Source organism: Aythya ferina (genome assembly GCF_964211825.1).
Source record: "Aythya ferina genome assembly, chromosome: 8".
Classification (NCBI taxonomy): Eukaryota; Metazoa; Chordata; class Aves; order Anseriformes; family Anatidae; genus Aythya; species Aythya ferina.
Genome location: NC_140304.1, coordinates 9,708,954 through 9,732,304, shown reverse-complemented (window position 1 = coordinate 9,732,304; position 23,351 = coordinate 9,708,954). Strand labels below are relative to the sequence as shown.

General features: G+C 36.4%; 1 protein-coding gene across 1 annotated transcript in view; it reads left to right on the top strand.

Annotated features, from left to right (window-relative positions):
• The window catches only part of CDC73 (cell division cycle 73), a 104,837-nt gene extending 83,075 nt beyond the window's left edge, over positions 1-21,762 (top strand). The window contains exons 11-17 of the mRNA XM_084527778.1: positions 3,214-3,271; positions 6,150-6,185; positions 6,498-6,585; positions 13,715-13,876; positions 15,762-15,862; positions 18,961-19,102; positions 20,312-21,762. Of these exons, the coding sequence (XP_084383904.1) occupies positions 3,214-3,271; positions 6,150-6,185; positions 6,498-6,585; positions 13,715-13,876; positions 15,762-15,862; positions 18,961-19,102; positions 20,312-20,348 (624 nt within the window). The 3' untranslated portion in view covers positions 20,349-21,762. The remainder of the gene's footprint in view (positions 1-3,213; positions 3,272-6,149; positions 6,186-6,497; positions 6,586-13,714; positions 13,877-15,761; positions 15,863-18,960; positions 19,103-20,311) is intronic.
• Positions 21,763-23,351: the final 1,589 nt, after the last annotated feature.

The following is a 23,351-nucleotide window of genomic DNA, read 5'->3' as shown; positions in this document are numbered from 1 at the left end:
GAGGAAATGAATGTTCTTTAAATAGCTAAACAGTGATTTCTGCTGCTACTGATGCTCAGGGTACAGCTGCACAAACAAAAGCCCCCCTAATTGGAGTTGGAATTGGCAGTGTGTCTAGTTACTTAAGGGTAACTTTCAAATTTCTAATGTGAAGTTTTTAATGTAAGATATCTTACTGTGCACTCACTGAGAAATAAACTACTGTATTTACAAGGACTTAGCTTTTCTGAGGCAACTTCTCATTTGCCTACTCTAACGGCATAAATTAACAGCCACGCTTGCTGTGTGTGGTTAAAGGAACCCACTATAATATTTACTCTGTCAGCTTGATCTTTTTTTCTCTCTGAGAGAAGCCATCATATATAATTCTGTGGTTATACGTGCTTTGTAAACAGAACTCATGCCGTAAATTAGTGCTTTGTCATAGGAAAAACCTGCACCTCTATGGGGATGCTCTTGAAAAGCATTCAGTTTGTATCTAAGCTTGGTACCTTTTGTTTTCAGGACGGTGTGAAATGTTGCTGAAATTATCTTTCTGACGATTTTCTTCTAGAAAGCATCTTTTTTCCCGTCACATATCTTGTCAACCGTAACTGCTTTGTACTTTCATTTTTTCTCCATCTTAATAGCATGCTTTTCTTAAAAAATAAATAAATAAATAAAATTAATAAAAATCTGTGGTTAAATCTGTGGCCACTGCAACTACATTTTCTTTAAATGATAGAGGGTGGTAATTTTAATTAATAGAAGGTGGTGATTAGGTCACTCATGATCTTAAGGTGACGAGAGGTGATGAATCAGTGGCAGAGGAAGGGTGTGTACCTTCAGTGGGTGACAACTGATCAGTGTCTGGTGAGAAGCCAGCATATCTGGGGCTGTGAGCTGAGATTCATCCGTGAAATTATCACAGTCTAAGGCGGTGATTTACAAAACTAAAAGTCATGACCTCCATCATTTTATTGATTTTGCAGAAATTGTTCTTACAAATGGAAAGGTCATGGATGTAGAATTGGTAGCTGTGTTTTTGTGTCTACTCATCTAAATGAATTTATTTCCTACCATTAATCACATACTTTGATGTTATGCTTGCAATATTATTTATTTATTTTGCAGCTGAAATGTTCTTAAAGCCTTGCCTTTTTCTTTTAAGCCTCTGCACAGGGTTTCCCATTCATCACTTCAGAGAGTTCACACAAAAGTATGGGGAAAAAAGTCATTTGCAGGCTATGTATGTCACTTGTGACTGTATATTCTGGTGCTTTATGGAGATTTTGGTGAAGAGAAAAATCACAAGCAGAAGTCCTGTGGAAACTAGAGCAAGGCTTTGTGACTGCAATTTTTTCCAAGGCTGCAGAAAACCTCCAGCATATTTGAAGCAGCTCCTTTGTCGTACTCCCATGGCAGCTGCCAAAGGACCTGCAGGTCTGTTCGAGGTAGTGGAAGCACTCAGTAAGTGGAAGGGAAGGCAGAAAGGCTGCAGTATTGATTCAGCAGGGGAGGAAAGGTGAATGGATGCATGGGATTGCAGATAATAGTAGTTAAGCATCCAAAGAAACTAAATTGAGTTTGAAATCTGCAACTTAGCATTGCTAAGTAATGCTGGAAGTGATGTTTCTGTAGCTTGTGGGCTTGCTTTCTGTTTCATTAAGGTTCTGGGACTTCAAAGACATGCCATGGGAGAGTTCTTGGTATTTCTTCAAAATGTGCCATTAGAGCACCACAGGAGCAGCCTTTTCACATAGAAAATTTTAGTTTTCTACAGAAACAGATGCAAAGTTTTATTTCTACTTTCTTGGCTAAAAGAAAGGCGATGCAGTTTTAAATAGTGCTGGTTTCTCAGTTGCAAGGCTTCTCTCAAAGATAGGCAGCCTTTACTGCTGCTCTTCCTTCAGAGTGTGCTATTCGGATTTTCATCATTTTCTCAGGAATTGCAGTGAAAGGACAGAGGCAAAAGTACCTTTTCTTACATATTAAAACAAGTCTTAAAATAACAGTTACTGACTCAAATGCCCTACATAGATGTTGCTATTTTAACAATCAGAAAAGAGTACAGAAAAAATCAGGATTAATCCATTTCTTTCAATCAAAGGTTAAATCCTAATGCTAAAGATTAATGGGAGCTTGCAGGATGTAAAAAACTGTGTTCTCACTTTCATGGTGGAAACTTGAAAGCAGGTTCTTTGTGTTAATTAAATCATGGAACTTGAGGCTCCTTGCATGCGGTCTCTTGCTTTTTAGGTTTTTTAATTTTGAATTCCAGAACATACTGTTATTTATGCGTGGACATAAAGATGTGATAGCACCATACCGGAGTCTTTCGAAAAAGTTTTTCCTAGGCTAAGATCTCCGACCTTACCAAGTGTGTCTCAGATGGAGGATACACTCACATAGTGCTTAATGTTCAGATAAAATGCATGCTTGGTTTTGTGTTAAAGGTTTTCTGTTAGCCTTGCAAATTGAAGTGGCTGGGTTTTGGTTATTTTCTTTTTCTTTTGTTTGGTTGTTGTTTTTTTTTTTTTTATGCCGTTGGTAATACATGTATTGTTCAGTGGGGCTTCACAGAAATCACGAAGAGCAGAATTTGTTCTTGCAGAAATTTTATGTTGCTTTAAAGCAGACGTGTGACCTCACTTTTCTCTTACATGGTGTGTTGACTCTGCAGAGTTAACAAGAATAAATAGTAGTACAGGTCTTTTGTTTGTTACATTAAGGTAATTGGATAAGGCATGAGCAGAACTAATTATCATGAGAGTGCTATTTCTGGTCACTAAAACTCTTCAAGGCAGGAATACATTGCAATTCCTTGGTCCTGGCTTTCCATCCTAGAGCATAAGCAGATCATGTTTTGAAATTTCTGTAGCCAATTTCCATATTAACTCTTAGTTACAAGTGATTGGGTTTAAAATGAAGCAATACTATAAGTAAGAAAACTTTCTTTGAATATAGAATAATGTTTCTGATGGGCATCTGATGGTTAAAAGGTAAACAACGACAACAAAAAAAAGGTAAAAGCTTATCAGGTTCTCTGCTCCCCCACATCTAAAACAGGATCTGTAAAGAGTTTTGAGTATGTTCAATGTTTTTTTCTCCTTTTTAATAGAAACATGCTGCCCTCATTTTCAGTAGATCCTCTGTAGCTCTGTGTTCATTTAAAAATATATGTACCTGACAAGAAGGCCAGCTATTAATGTTACCTTTTCTGTCTTTTCAAAGGAAGGTGCTTCTGCTCGAAAAACACAAACGCCAGCAGCACAGCCAGTACCACGACCAGGTAGGGTGACATCTTTTCATGCTTCTGCTCCAAGCAAGTATAAGCTCTGGAGAAGTTGTACTTAAAATTTTGGTTACTGAAGAATGAAGTGGGGATCCATTTTGTGGCTTTTAATGGCATATGTGTGGGAAATGACACGTGACTTTCTAGTTACTTACACCACACGTAGCTTAAGAATTGAAATGTTCTGGTGCTTGGGTTCATTCTGTTCAGAGTGTTTGCTCAGTCATCCTGTCAAAAGGACGTGACAGTGAAATTGAAATGTGTCAAGTGAAAAACTTGGCTATAAGGTTAGTAGTTCAGAAAGCCTTTTCAAATATGTAGTGAGAGTTGGTTAATATATTAAGGGGAAACAACCTAAATACAAAAGCCAGTCTCAGAAAGATCTGTTATACTTCTTCAATATATCAGAAAGACAAGTATTTCTCTGTGTGTTATCATTATTTCTCACACTTCTTAGCACGTAAGATATGTGTAATGAAGTCAGAATCTTCAGCTGGATTTTTAAATTCCCAATCTAATAGACTTCAGCTACCAAGTCAGTTCTGTACATCAGACTGAATTTCTAATTGAAGTTCAAAGTTAGAAAGATGTAGGTATTTTGTTTTGTTTTAATGAGAAACCCATCAAAAAAGATAGAGGAATAGTGTAAAAATGCAAACAAAATTGGTGCTTCCAAACAGCAATGTGCATGGCTGTACTTCATTTACATGTTATGAGAATTTTTGGTTTGTTGGAAGAAAGTTTCAGGTGAAAGCTATGATTTAAGAATGAGAAAATAGTTATTGTTATGAAGTGTTAAGGAGGGATCACTTTGTTTTTTGTCAATAGTGTTTTTTTTTTTTTTTTTTTTTTTTTTTTTTTTTTTTTTTTTTAAATCAAAGCTGCCTTTTTAAATGAGTGTGCTTTTTTCTAGAAGTTCTGCTGGAGTATACAGTGTTCTTGTTTAGATTACTAAGACCTTTGAATACGTGCCTTGCTAATTCCTTGAGCTTTATTTGTAGGATTTAATGCTTTAATGTTGTAAAAGGATTCATCCCCAAAATCTATTCTAATATTGAATATTCTCACAGCATACCTAAATGCTGTTGTGCACAGGTTCTTCTGTTTGGTTATTTAGGTACCAGAAAGGTCATGCTGCCTGTCATACTTATCTCACTGGCCCTGTTGAGCATAACAATGCAAATGAAGCTGACATACAGCAGTATGAAAAGGGTAGAGGTAGCAAGAGCAGAAATCTGACTGAATTGTCACAGGTCCCTACTTGCTACTCGTAGTTTCATGTGCATTAACTGACAGAAGTGTATTTTTTATACTGATGTTGCCCTTCTCTATTCCACTAGCTCGCCTCCATACTGTTGAAAGGAGAAAAAACAGTCTGAAGAAATATATAATACTACATTCCAAAAAAGGATTTCTTATTCTGCGTGTTCTAGGACATTTGGGGGTTTGAACCTCAGGAGGGAGGGAGTGTCTGTTCATAGTGGTGACAGTATTTAAATGTGCAATGTGCAGGAGGTTGCATCATTGCACAAAGAAGGATTAGCTGAATTGATGGAAACAATTGTATAATGCTGATTTGAACAAATATTTTTTTTTTTTTTGGGGGGGGGGGATACATATTTAGATTATCTAGTTTTCTGCTAACCTGTCTCAGTACAGCTATCACATTTCTTACAGATGCTTTTTTTCTTGGCAGCTGATGCTGCCCATATGTTTCAGGAACTTTTTTTTACAGTAAGGAGATACTTAAATTAAAAAATAAAGTAAAAACATTGGGTAGGTAAAATTCAAGTAGTTCAATGTAGTATTGCCAGTTATATCTGTGCATTTGACAGTGTTAGGAAAAGATAATTAAGGATATAGTCTCAATATTTCAACAATGGCAACTGTGTGGTGTGAATATTTATAATGTTCTAGCCAGTTTCTGAAACAGTTGGTCATAAATAAACATGAGCAAGTTGGTGCTATGAAATTGGAAGTCAATTAATGAAATTTGTCATGCATAGTAGCAGTTGAGACTTAAGGTACAGTCTGCATCAATCTTTTTACTACTGACTTTTCTAATTTTGTGAATTAGGAAAATGGTAATTATTAAGCACAATAGTCTTTTCTTTAAGTTAGGATTATTAAAAACTGAACTATAAAATATGTATTTGGAGAAAGCCAGGTTATTCGGTAATAGCACCAAAGCGAAGAAACGTGCGCTTTTCCAATGTTCCAACTTTGGACTGAAATACCTCCCAAAACTAGGAGGTCATGAAACATGGAAGACTAAAAAGGAAACACTTTATTGTGGGGAAAAATCCAACTAGGGGGATAATTGCAATCAGAAACTAACCCGAGTAAGTCTGAAGCTGTCAAAACTTAGCTTGTAGAAAGTTCTGTATGTCTGAAGGACAGCTAATCCCATGGATTTCATTTACTGTAACACCTACTTGTGAAAAGGTGAGGATCTGTAAAGATTGTCTTGTTGTGAAACAGTCTTCCTGTTGGTTCAGCACAGTTGAGCTTGGGATCCACAAGCAGCTTGCTTGAAGGTTGCTGGCAGTGTTTTCAGTGCTGTATTGTCCTTTCCCTTTGGGGAGGATAGAGAAAGATGACTACGTTCAGAAAAAGTAGAGGAGATTGACTCAACTGTACTTGCATCTGTTTTCAGACAGTCAAAAGCTGTTTGTCTGCTGAATACTGAGACCCAAATTATAAATCCCCTTTTCAACTTTGTGTATTGCTTCTCTGAAAATGATCTAACGACTATAGTGTGACTCCTGCGTCTCAAAACATTGAAAAGTGAGATAAACATTGAAATGTTTTGAGTCTTAGCATTTGTATTATGTATTACTCATTCTGTTGTATATTCTGTTTTTTTTCTTCTCAGTTTCTCAAGCAAGACCACCTCCAAACCAGAAAAAAGGTTAGTCATTTTTAGTCACTGTCCTTTTCATTTTTGTGTGAATGATGCCCACACTTTCCTTTGCTGGAACCACAAGCAAATATAATTGTATTCTGCTAAATATGTGATTACCAATATTTAGAGACTCCTGATATAGGGATACGCTTTCTGTGGTGAATGAAGACCTTCAATTTAGGTATTTACTACAGTTTCCCTTGAATGTTTACCATAATTGAGGTCTGTTAAGCAAAATTTTGTTTTCTGTACAGCTCCTTTAATTAAAAAGAAAAAGGAAAAAAGAAGGCGAGAAATATAACTTCATTTTCTCTACAGGATCTCGAACTCCCATAATCATCATTCCGGCAGCCACAACTTCTTTAATAACAATGCTTAATGCAAAGGACCTTCTGCAAGATCTGAAGTAAGTAGCTGATTAGAACATACTGTAACATTCTGTAATACTGTATAAAAAATTGTTGTCAGATATAGAGCTTTATTAGTACAAAATTAACAATCAGGAGGGAGTTTCTTCTGTCTCACGACAAACTAGTTTTACAGATGAGATTACAAAAGAATTGTATGCCTCATGAATAGTGGTTAAAAAAAAAAAGGCAAAAAAAAAAAAATCAGTGTTTGCACAGTTGAGCCAAATGGGCAGGTTAGAAATGGTACTGTAAGACCTTCTCAATGACTGGAGTGGCTTTCTTCTTATGTAATGCATATGCATGCATGTGCAAGTGATAACAAACGCTTACCATGGAAAAAGGCTCAGAGGAGTTGAGCAAGGATGATGACTAATCAAGCACACAACTGCTTGGCTCAGGAGGGACCTTAAAGACCATCCAGTTCCAACCCCCGTGCCATGGGCAGGGATGCCACCCAGTAGACCACATTGCCCAGGGCGCCATCCAGTCTGGCCTTGAACAACTCCAGCAAGGGGCATCCACAGCTTCTCTGGGCAACCTGGTCCAGTGTTTTACCACTCTGAGTAAAGAATTTCCGCATAACATCTAATCTAAAGCTCCCCTTTTGGAGTTGAAAACCTCCTCGTCGTCCTATCACGATCTGCCTGTGTAAAAAGCCACTTGCCGTCTTTTTCATAAGCCCCTTTAAGTACAGAAAGGGATCGTGCAGCTCAGAGGAGAATGCAGGAGATGACCACAGCTATGGTAAGGGAAAAGAGATGCAGAGGTTGGCCTTTTAGATAAATGGCTATAGTAGCTGAGCAGATCAACTGTTTGTCTAAATGGTCTTCCTTGAGGCAATCAATAGAAGATGTTTACTTGTAGAGCCAGCCATAGCACCAGGAGGGAGGTTTATATGTTGCCTAGCCCAACACAGAGTATAAAAACTGAACAACCAAAAAATGAGCTTTGAAGAGAACAGGCTTGAGCTTTCTTCAACGCATAATTCTTCCCGGTGGCTGGGGACACACAGCATGGTGGTGATGAATATACAGTGACTGGTAATGTGAATCTGTATTGCAATCTAACTCTGTATTATATTTGTATATTATATTTGTGTGTCGATTTCAGTTCATTGCTATATTACCCTACTCACTCAAAATCCGATGTAGTGTCAAAACTATACCCAAATAAGTACATTCAATGTTAACATTAAATTCTTCTCTTTTGGAACATCTAAAAGACCCTGGTCAGAAAGTATTGGACTCTCACACTAATTGGCACTTCAGACAAGATATACTTGAGAGTAAATGTTACTCGGTAAAAATTCAGTAATAATAGGGCTTTTGATTTAGCAGTATGCTTGTGAATAAGAGCCTATAGAGTAAATTGTGCTTTAAGTAAGGTAGGGTAGTGTTAAGACCATCTGCAAAAGGGACTGCTACCCTTTATTAGGGTATAAATAAATAAAGTACCAAGAAAGATTGGAGAAAAAATAGTCAAGTTTAAAAAAGAGAAGTGGAAAAGTGGGACTTCTTATGGGTAGAATAACATTGCACTGATTTCAGTGATGTTTAGGAATAATTTGAAAAATTGAAAGATTCTCGTAAGTTGAAAAAAGGAAACGGAGAAGCAAAGTTGTGTTGTTTGTTAGGAAGTTGCTCGACAGCAGTAGTGAAGTTAGAAGGCGATATATAAGAATTTATATGCTCTAGAAACAGTTACAAAATGCGACATGATACATGTACATAAAACAGTGTATGCAGAGGATGAAATCAGAATACATTCTTAAAAGCAAAATCACAACCTCATATCGCAGCCAACCTCTGCATGCAGAGGGATCACTTGCTCTCGAGGACAAGGAGTGGTCAGACTCTGACAGCGTGTTCAGTCTTTCTTTGCCAACATGGCTGTAACGTTGTAGAAGCTACATACGCATAAATACCAGAAAGATGGGAGATGTTATTTTTGTTTAGCAATCATTATTAAATGTCTCTGTGCAGAAGTAGTGGGTATTCTTTTTTAAAGTTCGCATACAGCAAAAACGATAATGAAACATTATCGGTAAGAATTGATGAAAATTCTTTTAGGGAAATAATTCTGAGTTGCTAAAATTGATTTATTACATTGCAGTGTGCTAGAATATGGCAGTTTACAAATGCTCTTGCTTAAATAAATGAACCTTTCAGATTCTAAAATTTAATTTGTTATGGCTAAATGCAATCAACATTATACTTTGCTTCCATCATGGCAAGGTAGAAATCAGTATTTTGTTCTTAATAAACAAAAACTTGTCTGACAGACCACGGTGCTTAAAGTTGCCTGTCTGTTAATATCAGTCCATTTTTCTGAAACAGTCATTTTCACAGAAAAATATACTGTTATAGATAGTCTGCACCAGTAGTCCGTTCAAAAAGTGGATAGTTATTCTTTCTTCCACCTTCAGTGCTTCCCCTATCCTTTATGAGGCTTTATACAGTTGTTTTTGAAAAATAGCGTGTCCATATTGTGGTGCTAAATTTTTAGTGAAATTGCCCTAGAATTTTTTCAAACAGCACTGTGAGATACGAGGTGCCTTCAGATCTCTAGCTATTCCTGGCTTCTAGATTACTGCCACATGCCACCAAAGATCTGGTAGGCATGCTGGACTCTTAAGGCCTCTTATGAAATATTTAATTGGTGAGAAGTCTGGCTTTTAACATTATGATTTAATGTGCGAGCAGTTACTAGATTGATCTAATTGTGTTGACAGAGGAAGTTGCTTGTTTATGTGGGTTTTTATGCTTAAGAAACAATTACATAAGCACAAGCCCTGGATTTTACATCTGTGCAGTTTATGACTGTGGTGCAGGAATAGATGCAATGGAATAAAGCACCTGTATGTTATCTCCAAGTATGTCCGTGCTAGGAAGGCTGAACTGTTCCCAGCTCCATGGGGGCACAATTACAGGTAGCTTCTCTAGACTTGCTCCTAAAGAAGGCTGAGCTTGAGTGCAAAGAACTTGATCCTGGGAAGGGAAAAAAGAATAAGGGAACAAAGGAAGACACCGACATAGTTAACAGGTATCGAAGACAAAGTGAAGAAGCAAGGGATGTTGATGAATCCAAAATGCAATAGCAAAACTCAGAAGAGCAAAATATTAATTCAGCTGTGACAGCTCTAGCACTTTTCTAGAAGATATGCCACCTGGCCTGTAATTTTTGCATTTCAAATTTAGCGAAGTATTTTGTTTAGGAATGGCTGCGGGGTTTGTTCTTAATGTTCAGGTATGCAGAGTGTGGAACTGGCCTTGATGTAGAATGATAGATATGGGATGATTTTGCAGGGAAAAAGAGTTGTGTAGTTTCTGCCTTGAGTCACCACCTTCTGTAATTCATTCCCTACTTTCAGCTAAATTTGACAGAACAGCGATTCAGAAGCTGCATTTCATTTGCCACAAGCTTTGGAATAAAAACAAAACAAAAAAAAAGATGCTGTCCACGTGAAGAAACACCAAAATTAATGAGGAAGATGCAGATAGATTTGAATTTCTTGTATTTTCAGAGGTAATCAGCCTGCTTGTTAGCTGTATCAAAGACCAATGGTACAGCACAAGGAGGAGGGAATTTTTGGAGCAGGAGGAGTGTTTGAAGGGCATTGCAGAGGAGTTTGCTAGGAAACGTAAGAGAATCCCCAGAATTCAGGTGAGGCATCTCTGGGAGGATGAGGCACGCAGGGCTGTTTGGGTAGGAAGGCTTTGGCATGCATGTGAGCACACTGCTCACAGGCTGCAGTGCTGGCTCCCTTACTGTTCTGTGAGGTGTGCCGTAATAAAGAGGAGAGTTTGGGTTATGTGGGACAAGAGTGGAACGGAAATTTGTATCAGGAAGATGTAAACATTTAGGTGATGAGTATGTACTTTTATCGTGATGATGTTTTACTTAAGATATGCTTAACCATAGTTGCACTCTGCTTTCTTACCAGATAAATAAAAGCACAGTTAAACTGAATGGGTTGGAAATTTATAATTGGCCCTCAGTTAAAAACAAACAAAAAAAAAGCCTTGATAGTTAGTATCAGCAGTTTTGTGCAGCTAAAAATGATGTAGCAAACAAACCCTTTTTGAAACTTCTGTTAAAGTACAGTTTCTCTAACTGCTATATGTGCCCAGGCAACTCACTGAGATTTATTTAACTTTGATATGGAGCAAACAGTCTGAAAGAGGATGGGTTGATGGGTTACAGAAGTGCATTGTTCTCTTGTGGAGGTAGGTATATGAGGCTTTTGACACTGTAATCAAATAAGAAATAGTGAGAGGGTTGTAAAAGAAGTCTCAAATTCTAAACGTAATCAGATCTGCGTTGTGATGAGCTCAGTTACTGTCCAGCACTGGAGTTGCCTTATCCTCTGTTCATGCATTTTTCAGAAGGCCCAAATTGGGAGGCGGAAAGCATTGACCTGACCTGAGTGAAAGCATTTTAAAGTTAACGCAAGCAATTCCTATGAGTTTAGAGCTTAGACACAAGCAGTTCTGGCAGTTCAGTGGATGGTGTTTTACCAGTTACCTCCCATAATCTGATCTTGCTCAATCACTTGCCTGTTTCCCTTAAGGAAAGGGACCTGCTGCCTTTAATTGCGGAAGCGCACCAATTTTTATGCAAATACTGATTTTGGCAACTAACAACAACAGGATTGAGCACTATTAATTTCCTAGTAAGAGTATAAATATAAAGATGGTTTCTAAATAGGTGTGGGATCACTTTTTTTGACGAGGGAATAGTAATCTGGAGAAGCAACAAAAATGTAAGCTACTGCACAGTCAGGCTTCAGAATACATTTCTCGTGTATTGCATGATTAAAAAGGGGTCAAGTACAAAAGTGTAGTTAAGCTACCAGGCAGAGTATTGTGGTAAATTACTCCCAAGAGAAGGTGGTATTTTTGCTGTTTTCTTTAATAGTCAGATTTCTTGAGCTTGATTTGTATGTCTAGTGATGAAGTAAGCCTCTCATAATAGAAATTGCTGTATGATTATAAATGGTTCTCAGTTTGGGAGCACATGGCTTTTATTATGCATACTTGCATTTCAAGGATTTTGGAGCAAAGTAGCCATGGATTCAGCATGTACTTCATAAACGTTCTGTAAGCTGCCATTTATTCCTCTACTCCATGTATGTACATGTGTAAGCATCTCCTTCAACGCTTTCTTTGATAGGCAGCTTTTTTACTCTTCCATTTTGAATCTTCTCATTGTATTGTTTTTTTTTTCTTCAGAACATTCAGATAACAAGGTATTTGCTCTGTCCTGTTCTGTCCTATTCAGACTTCTATATCAAGTAAAATGGGAGTGTACTGTAGTCCAGAAGATACAGGCATTATGGCAACTTTTGGTTTGCCTCAGTTAGGTAACAGTTTTTAGCTGACCATGAACTGGAGAGAAACTTGTCAATAAACTTGCATTGAAATGAATTCTTAGACACAAACACACATGTATGAAGCTAAAAGTAACACTGAGAATGCCTGCGTCAGCCAATATTGGGGTGTTTCAGATATAATTTATAGTGGTGAAATTGCCAGCCTCTTTGTAGAATCAATATTGCTCGTTAATATCCTTGTTCCTCTAACTTGGTAGAGCTGGTTGGTTTTCCACTTAAAATGTGTTTTTAAAAGCCTAAAACACAATATTCAATCTGTAATGTTTCTCCCCAAACCCTGATACCACTTTCTCATTGAGTATGAAATGTTAGCAAAAGCCAGTATTTTCAAGAGGGGTGAATAACAAACTTAATTCATTTTTCTTTCCTTTTTACTGTTTCCACAGTAATTTAAAGTTCAGTCCACCTGTTTAAGCATAGTCAATTGTTTTTTAGTACTGAACTAAAAGTGGGTTAAAGAGAATACCTTTAGAAATGGTTCCAGCAGCATATCCATAGATGCAGTAAACGTTCAGAATGCGCCATCTGCTCTATAATGAAGAGAAATCTTCCCTGTTGTGTGGAGTACTGTGTTTTTAAAATATAGCACCAATACTCCTGATACCTTGTGCAGATAAGTGAAATACACTGTTTCTTCTTGTCAGAACTTTGGAAATGAAATGTCAGAGGCAAACAATATTAGTAGTGCAACTGGGTGGTTCTCAATAGGCTGTTAGGAGAAGATGGCTCTGAGCTCTTGCTCTCTCCTTATTTTTTTTTGCTGGCCTTGTAGATGATACTGGTCACATCAGCATACCTTTCTGTGATGTAGTTTCACATCTGTAAAAAAGCATGATTTTATCTTTCCTCTTTCATTAGTAACAAACCCTACGCTACTCTCACATTTATGATGCTAATTTGAAGAATTGTCTGTATTTTATTTTATTTTATTAATGCCATATAGAAGAGGCTCTTGAAATGGAATTGCTTTTTTTTTTTTTTTTTCTTCAATAAAGATGGGGCTGAAAAATAAAAATTCTGAAATTGATTTGGCGGGTCATTTCTTAACCATTTCTTTTTGTCTTACTGAGATTGTGAGACATAAGGATCATGCCATCCTTATTTTGTAAGCATAATTTATCTATCAGAGAAGCTTTTTAAAAAAATCCATAATTGTAGTACATACGTTGTAGTAACCAGATGAATCATCTGATCTTGTAAAATCACTCATTAAAAAAATGAATAAAATCTGATCCATTTGACCAAAAATCCCAGCTTTCAGAAGGAAAAAATAATTTTGATGAGTAGGTTTAATTTCCCCAAGGACAAAAGCTATAAAATTTACTCCAGGAAGCAATGATTTCTTAATGCCTAAGCTTCCCCATGTCTTCGCGTGTTATTTATTCTTGATCATTAAAAATAATTCGTTATTGCTGTTCAGCAGGCTATGATCTGGCTTCTCATCTGCAAATGTGTTAGGTAAGGTAGGCAAGACATGCCACAAACATGTAAGAACAGCTCTGGCTGTAGATTTGAGGGGCAGAGGGCCTTTTTAGTACAACTGGTTTTATCACAAAGACTTATGAAACTTCGTCTTCTTGCTATACTGAATGAGTAGTCGGGGAGGCTTGGCATAGTAAGAATGAGGTGGCTTCAGCGACTGCCAATAATGCAACGTTCCGATAAAGTTGGTATTTTTCCTGTTGATTTGATCAAATTACTTTTGCCTACTGAATGTTTCTTTATTCTCCAAGGTTTGTACCATCAGATGAAAAGAAGAAGCAAGGCTGTCAGCGAGAAAATGAAACTCTAATACAGAGAAGGAAGGACCAGATGCAGCCTGGGGGAACTACAGTCAGCGTTACTGTACCTTACCGAGTAGTAGACCAACCTCTAAAGCTTATGCCACAAGACTGGTAAAATAGATTTCCTCATTACAAAAGTTCTTTATCAGGAGAATGCAGAACGTGGAGGGGACTAATAAAATAATATTAAACTGCATAAGAAGTGAAGACAAGGCTATAAGAATGGGTTTGATTGACTCTATAGGAGTGTTGTCTCCAGGTTAAAATGATGTAAAGCTAAACTTCTTGATAGATCTTTCTTAAAAATAACATTTTGTTTTAACAATATGAGCAGCACAGCTATTTTTAGTTGGTCTGAAATGCTCCAGGAATTCGAGTAAGAATATTCATGAGTTTTCCAGTTTGTGGTACTGTAGCATGCAAGTTGCTGAAGCATGGTCCAAGAGAAGAATCCTCCTTTATTATCTTCTTTCTGAATTAGAGTCTACTGGGAAGATGCATTTGCCAACCTTTTCAACATCTGCTATTCTAACTTTGTTATAATAGTTTAAAGAGGGAAAAAAAAAAGCCAACAGTAAAAACAGAACTGTGGTTTCAGTAGTGAATCAGATTCAATGAACTGGATTTAATGATAGAAGCTCTCTTCTGAAGGGAGAGCCCCAGTTGGGGGAAGGGAATGAGAGAGAGCTTTTTGCAGCTTTTCCATAAAAGATTTTGTCTCTAAGCCCGTTCTTTGATACTATGAAAGTATATTTCTCTTTGAATAGGAAAATTCTGGAGAAATACGTTTATTATTTGTGAGGTAACGAATTAGGCAACATTTTTAGTTCTTCGTCAGAGGTGTGAGGATTTTAAATGCATGACATTTTTGATGGTTTTGTAGCTTCCAAAGTAGATTTTAGCGGAGAGGAGTATTTTTGGAAAGGTCCTATTCCTAAATTAAGTGTTCTATATTTAAATCTTGAATAAATCACAAATCAGTGGTTTTGAAATTCTAATACCAAATAGCACTTAAGATGATCAAACCTTAATATCCAAATTGGTAGGTAAAGTGCTTCTGACCAAAGAGATCAAATGATGTGTTTTTATTTAGCTCATTTTTAATCCAACAGAGCATCAGATATTAGCATCTGGAAATTAAAACGTGGAAATTCTTGAAGTTGTTGCTTTTAAAGTTTTGTTGTTGCTGTTTTTTCTGTTACCCATTACAAACCTTGCCACACAGTTTTAAGCGGCAAACCTTAAAGTTTCTGTTTCTCTCTCTCTTAAAAAAGATCACAAAGGTATCCCTTGATCATTCTTTTCCATTGGGGGTTTGGTAGACTAGAATTAAATTTGGGTGTTAGGTTAGGGATGCAATTATTTGTTCTAGTAGGTAGGAACCATGCTTGGATGATGTAAACCTTCAAGAAGAAGGCAGACTGTGTGTGGGAGGACATGTATTCTCAAAGGTTTTTCTGAAAATTTTATTAATATAAAAGCCTCATCATCTTAATCACAAATGTATTGTCTTAAACCACAGGTAATAGTTACATGCCCTCACAATAAATGACGCACTTTGCAACTGGAGGCAGAAATTTAGCAGCTGTCTCTTGCTATAAATTTTTAGAATAAAAGCTAACAGTGTGCACAATAAAGGCTTTTAAATTGCTGCATCTCAAGTTACAGTCTAATTTGTAGGGGATTATGTTTAAACTGTTTGAACACTTATAAAAAGCAAAACAATGTCCAGAAATAAACACTATTTCGCTATTTCCAATAAATAAGTCTGCAAAGGGCAGAACTAAGAGTCTAGGTAATTCACATAACGTTTTATTCCTTGCTTTGTAATGGAGAAAAAGTAGTTGTACTGAAGGTGTGGTTGTTAAATGTGATATATTACTGTTACAAAAAACAACAACAAAAAACACACTGTTAAGATGCATGTTTTCTTGAACAGGCAATGTATTCTAGATGTTCAAGGCCATCAGCATGTCCATCCTTTTTATGTTCACAGGGATCGTGTGGTGGCAGTATTCGTACAGGGTCCAGCTTGGCAGTTCAAAGGCTGGCCTTGGCTCTTGCCTGATGGATCGCCTGTTGATATCTTTGCAAAAAGTAAGGTTTTTGTTCTTGTTTAAGCATTTTAGGGTTTGTTATTCTGCTTTTAATTTTGTGGTGTTTATGCTCACGGTCAAGTACTGTTGGACTAGGTTGGTTGAAAGAACAGGGTCTTGGGTATTCACACAGATGGCAAAGATTAATGTGTCCTCTGCAACTCTTCTGTTCTGTCCTGTGGAAGCTTGTGGAAATCTTCTCAGAGCTGTTGTCTTTACCAGAGGTTCAGAAATAGCCGCTGTACCAGAAAGGAAATTTTACTTTCCAAGCCTGTAAAACAGGCAAAAAGGCTATTTATATAACACTTTATAAACAACAGGTTTACAGGCTGTCTTCAGATTTCATGACTTGTTTGAAGAGAGGTTTAATCACCCAGTATTTCACCAAGAGTTTTGCAAGTGTGGTCTGGTGTTTGACAAAAACTTGATGGTAATAATGATGGTAATAAGATACAAATACTTCTAATGTGCACGTTAGATGTTTCCACTGTGTAGATTGGAACATTTTTTTCTGTTAGCACAGTTGTGCCAGCGTGTTTTGGTGTACACAGAGCACTTCTCTTGCACTGTTCACTATTCTAAATGCAAAGTATGCAATGATATCTAAAGAAACTGCAAGCTTCTGTCCACTGTTGCTATTGCTTCATTGTGAAGCTGCCTTAGAAGATAGGCCTTTTTATAGCATCCAGTGTTTTCTGAGCTACAGATTTTAAAAAAAAATAATAATAAAATAAAAAATAAAAAATTCAGTCTGTCATCTTCCGTTTAGTATACTGAGGAGACCGGTCTGATCAGGTTTTGCATTGTATGCATATTTGGTATAGAAGTAGGACCCCATAAGAATGCTAGTTTGGGATGCAGAGCGAGGAACAGTCCAAAGGCTAAGGATGCATCTGTGAACCGGAAAACAGAAGGAGTTGAATGAAGGATTGAGCAGGTAGTAAGTGAAAGAGCCTTAAATTCGAAATAAAAAGAAACACAGGAGGGTTTAACAGAAGAGACTAATGAAAGAAGAAATAAAGAAAATGTGTAGGGGGAAATAGGATAGGAATTGTAATGATATATTTTGCTACGCCAAAAAAATAAATCAAAAACCTAGCCTTAGGAGTTCAGACTGGAGATGTACAAATCCTTAGATTTTTGAAGTGAAAGAAAGGTACCTTTTCTTAATTGATTCATAAAGATAAGTTGAAATGCACCCTTTATGTTTTAGAAAGGCATTCAATTGTTTTAAAGCTAGCTACTTGGAAAATGCTTTCCTGATAGGAGTATCTCTAGTGCTTTTCCTAATGGCTTTATTCACTCCTCAAAATAAAAGCCATGTAAATTGGGAGTGCATGGGCAATGCCAGTCTAGCTAACACTTTGCCTATATTTATTGTCTTCGATAGCCTTTGTAAAGGTACTTTCTGGGATCTGCAACAATCCATCGTTTCATCTACAGCTTGCAGTTCCTTGTGTAAGTCATAGGGTCCATGGTGATTAACAAAGATTTAAAGCATATTACTGTCATTTTGGAAAACAGGAAGGTAGCTTACCGTAAAGAATTGGAGCTGAGTCTGTCAAACTGGTTTTATTTGTTCAATTGCTATGTCACACAGCATTTTGTTAGGTGAGTCTTTAGAATTGTTCTTGGTTTTCTTTCTGCCTGTTCTGTGTCTTTAATGTTCATGTAGCAAGCAAGCTTCTTATCTTTGTGTCTGCAAGTGAGCGCATTCCAGATGAGATTTTTGAACGATGTCAAGTTAATGAGCAAATATTTAATTTGGAATATCATTTAAAAAGTCCTTAAAATGCTAGAGTGTATCATTGTGCTTTAATTCTGATTTTTTTCAGGTTCAGAAATGGGTTGTTCTCAGCTTAATATCATTTAACCTTAACACAAAGGTTGTGTCAGTTGTTTTTTTGTAAATGCAAAGCCCTGGTATGTCTCTCTTTGCCTTCCCTAGGCTTATTTTAAAATAGGCAATGTTATCTGGCAGATAATATATATGTATTCATGGTTTTGTTTCACACTGCTTGTCCAGTAGTATTATAGGGAAACAGTAAAACTGCAGACTTCATGCACACTGAACAAAAGGTTTTTTGTTTTGCTTTTGCATTTTTTTTATTTCATTTTTTTATTCTGCTTTATTCCTTACTGGGAGATACTAAGGTAGACATCTTTTGGAGCACTTTTTGCTGAACCTTGGGATTCTGTTCTAATTCTAATGTGTTCCTACTAACTTTAGCATACTGTGTTCACTAGCAGGGGTCAGGGAGTCTGTTCCCCAGTATTTTATAGATTACAATTCCTGATTATAGTACCAAATATTGTTTTAGCAGCTAACAGACAAGAGCTAGTTCCCCCAAATGTACTTTGTTTCAGTGTTACATTTTGCTCCAGTTCATCTTGACTTATCCAAGAATATATAATGCATCAAATTGATTACCAGATAGGAATTGTACAAGAGTTAAGTACTTTACACTAGATTGTGTCAAAATTATGATCTGGCCAAGGAAGCAAGAAGAATCACAAGAAAGATTTAATAGTCATTTTGCTAATGCTTGGGGTTTGCATAATTCACATGAGGCAATGCTTCCCAAAAGGAAAGTAATAGCCAATAATTTACCATTATTAGCTGAGTACTAGATCAGAAGAAATTGGCAGTACTATTTTTCAGAATATTTCGTGTAGCATTTGGGGTTTATCTGCTATCTAGGCTTCCTTCTCAGTCTCAGTAAAATGAATTGTTTTCTTTTTTTAGTGTTTTGTTTTTGTTTTCAGGTTTTGGACAACTCAAAAATCTTCAGAAAGAATATCTTTGTTTTCCAAAGAAAACTCTCATGAGTTTGCAATGAGTTTCTGCAGTTCCCTTGGAATGTCTGCAATAGGGGCCAACCTTTCACTTAGAGCTATAGTAGTATGAGCACTGGGAAGTGGTCACCAGCCACTGTATTGTGTTCAGTGCCCTTTATTGACTGGTTGACTTTCTTGAGAGATGGGCTTAATTTTATTCTCAGGCTTTATTCTGAAAAAAGGGGAGATTCTCTTTGGCTAATAATTAAATACTGTGAAGTCATCTTGTTTGTGCACTAAACATTTTTCTGTTTCCTGTAGTTAAAGCTTTTCATCTCAAATATGATGAAGTACGCCTGGATCCAAATGTACAGAAATGGGATGTAACAGTGTTAGAACTAAGCTACCATAAAAGACACTTGGACAGGCCAGTATTTCTACGCTTCTGGGAAACTTTGGACAGGTACATTTCCTGTTAAAAATCCTTTCTGCTCACGCTTTTATGATGTTCAGTGGGAATGTAAAGTTATGGAAACAGGGCAATTGTATACAACTTAGACAGCTGAACAATGTTTTATATAGAAAATATTTGTTTAGACTTTCCCTGACCATGCAGTTAAACATATACAGGTATATTTTCAGTATAAACAAAATAATAGCCATCTCCAAACTGTAATGTGAGTGGGTGTAAAGGAAGGGCAGTTACTGATGACTGAGTAGTACAGCGATTCCCCCACCTCTCTTTAGGCAGAAGGAAAAGAGTGAAGAACAACTTACATGGTGCATTCTTCCGCTGTTCCCCTAGCCCTTCTCTTGGACTACAGTTCTGAGCTTTAAGAGCTCTACTCTTTTTTTCTATCTGCCTCACTAGATGACAGTCTAGCAAAGGTGAGAAACTACTTTAGGATAAAAGAGCTATAAAGTATAATCTTACTCTGATGCCTCTGAGTCCACAGCACCAGATAGAAGAGGAAGGTCAGAGAAGATGTGGCATATAATGAGTTTTGGTGTAGTCTTTCTTTCCTCTGAATCTTTGGAGCCTTCCAAGTACTTAGTGCTTCCTTTCATGAGAAGCGAGGGATGGAGGAGCACCAGCAGAGCTCTGTGAAGAGCAGTGCTGCTTCTGACTTTGCTTTGCCATGGCTCATAACCCTCTCTGAAAGAAAAGTTAATTGTAATATCTTTTTCATGATTTAGAGGAGAAACTTGGTCATGAAGCAGCTGAAATACTGAGGGAAGAGAGAAGTCCATGCATTTAATGAATGTTTAATCTTTTTATGTTGATTGCACAGCAAACTGCTCGAATGATTGAGTGGACTTCAAAAAGAAAAGTCCAGTGGGAATTGTCTAAATGATTCTGAACATCAAACTTTCTATGCTTTTTTATTTAAGTCTCAGCTAAACTATATATCTGAATTCCCTGAATGAGCTGGAGTTATTTTTAGCAACAGTTTTCAAATGCTAGAATCCTTTTGATGCCCCAGATGATGTGAATTTTTTTCAAAGCAAACATTTTAGCTGACTGTCTTGCAGTGGGACAAATACTGTGCATAATAAAGCTTTATGGCTTATAAGACATCAGTTTTAACGAAGTCTGTGTTATTCCTGAGAGAAAAATTTCTATAAATACCAAAAATAGTAATTTTTGTTTTCTGTTCTTTTTATTTTTAAGGTATATGGTAAAGCATAAATCTCACTTGAGGTTCTGAATCCTTCAGCTGCCATTTATTTCATGGAGTATGGATTAAGAACAATGAAAGAGGCTCCAGTTCGGAGACCAGAGCTCGCACTATGTAATATGTCAAGAACTTTACGAATGAAGAAGGGTCACAGTTTAAACTTTTTATAAAATCTGGTTTGGATGCTTCATGCTATGGCAGGTTGATACCTGTTGTTATTCAGAAGCAAAGGGGTTTTGCTTAAAACTATTTTTTTAATGTTGTTAGCCTTCTAGTCTGCAATCCAAATTGTATATTTTGATAGCAGCAGTTTCTTCTCTGTTTTGTTAAATTAGGCACATTTTTAAATAATGTGTTTTGTTCCTTATTAGAAAATAGATTGATCTCCACTGCAGGTTACAAATGTGTGTGTGCCTGTGCGCATGTGCGCACGTGTGTGTATATATATGTGTGTGTGTGTCTATATATATATATGTATAAAAAAATTATAGACACACTAACGCACACATAGATGTTACCAAGGCTTTCTAAACCACTTAGCTTCTGAGCTTAGTTTTGGTTTTCTTTGCTTATTGTTTCACTTATTGAAAATATTTTGTTGTGAATGATACTACATTTTAGTCGATAGGACTTGCAAACTGAGCAAAATGAAGATTGTTTTGGATAAATCAAAATGTCAACCTGTATATGTATATTCTGTCGGTCTTTGAAAAAGGGAAGATGAAAAATCTAGAATTTTTTTTTGGATTTGTAATGTCCCAGTTTACTAAATCTTTAAACTTTATTACAAATACCTTCAGGTCATGGTAATTTTAAATCTCCATTCTCCAGAGTTCTCTTTATTTAAACTGAAAGCGTTCCTATGTACATTCCCATCTATCAAAACACCTTCATATGAGTTTAAATGTTACCAGGATTAAACAATGAATAGAAAGGAAGAGAGTTTGGATTTTTATTTTTTTTCCCTGAAACAGCCACCACAAGGATGGAATCATTTTAACTTCATTGCATTTGCACCTCTAATATCACCACTAATATTATTTTCTTGTGATGAAAGTAGCCCCGATTATGTTTACAGAAGTTGTCGTTTTCTGATATGAGTGACTAATATGGTCTCCTAACAGTCCTGCATCAGAGTGGAAAATGAACTTACTTCAGTTACCAAAGAACAGATTTGCTTGAGCTACAGTATAACTGAGGCCAGAAGACCATGGTATTTGTATGGATTTATGGTATCTGTGTATCTATTTAATAACATTAAGTTGATGTTGCATACCAGTGGATGTAGAGAATGATTAAGTATTGTAACACCTGCATGGTTTTTTTTTTCTGGGATAGAAAATACATGTTTATATTCCTGTTCTTGAAATCCAAAACCATGTTTTTTAATATACTTTACATTTAAGGTTTGACAAAAGTAAAATGTTCTACCTATTCTACTTTAGTTTTGCTTTTTATTTGATGTTACCTTCATTTTTAATAAAACCAGAAGGCACATCTCCTTCAGAGGTTTTTAAGATTTGTCTTAAATTTATATGAGGACTGTGAGGTCTGAAAGGGTTTTAATAATATCTTTCTATCCCTGCTGTATCAGGATTACTATCTTTAAATTTAGCCAATTATCTCAATGGAAATAAAAACAAACAAACAACGACACCAAGATTAGAAGTTGTCACTGGATTTTTGAACAGATTCTGCAAAGTGGCTGAGAAGAGCAAGCAAAACAGCTTGTTTAAAATATGTTCGAAAGTTCTCCTATTTGCATGGGCACTTCGGTCAGTACCAAGTGACTCTATCTTAACACCTAAGCTTTATTAAAAGAGTATCTCTGTCATATGAGTGAGCTAAGAACATTCTACATTTTGGTTTAACCTGTGCTATAGTTAGAAAAACTGGCTATCAACACCACAGAAAGTACCATAAGGAAGTTGCCAACTTAGGGTTTGTTACTGTTTAAATAGAGGGATATAACGTATGGCTTTTTTGACTCTGAAATGTTCCAATTAGAAATGCATTTTTTTTTTTTCAGACTTTGTACTTTACAGTACTAAGGAAAAAAACTACAGTTTTAAAGAAACTTCTACAGTGGGCAGCAAATTTACAAACCGAACTTCGAAGAGAAGCATACTTCATGTGTACTTGTGGTATAGAGTATTGGTCTTGAAACATGCAAGCTCCAGTTATATTTTCTCTGCCCTATATTTCACTTGCATTTTAAAAGCTTGTTTGTAATCCTGGGTCCAACAGAGAAGATGGCCTGATGTAAATGTAAATTTTTGTATATATTGGGAGTAAATCCTCAGAAACCAGTGAAGTTATAATGTGAAACTGGCAGAGGAGCAAAATCCATGGAATCTTTGTATCAACTGTGCCACTTTCTATGGATTGAGCATACACTTAACATCTTCATTTTTTTGTACTTGCAGGCGATTTACAACACAAGTTGTAAAGTGTATATTGTGAAGGAGATGGCACCTGATCATCTCTGATCATGTATCTCTTTGTCAGTCATAAATGTAGTGATGTTTATAAAATGAGCCATTCTGCAATCAGATTCCTGCTGACATTATTGGAAGTTTAATTAGGTTGTCGAAGAATAGCATTCCTGCTGCCTTCAGAAATATCTGCACATAGATTATGAAACTACTTGGACTTGAAAATTTAGCCTTACAGCAGCGTTTTGCAACACAGCTGGATTTTTAGACACATGTTATGCTTAATTTATCTACAAGTTAATGTAGAGTAATAAAGAAAACTGATACTAAGAACTGGAGAAGCTGCAGGATCAGACATCTGTTTTAGTGAGCTGTATTCTTATTGTTGAGCAAATTTGACACTGCTTAGAAGTGTATAAAGTGTGTAAATTGTACTCAATTAAAATGTATAACTAAAACTGAGCTACTTTACTGACTGTAGTTTATTGAATGGTAGAATGATACTAGCATGCGAATCAAATTGGCTGTTTCTATTAAATATCCTAAGTGTCATAACTCCACACTGTTTCATAAGTACAAGATAAATGAGATGAAACAC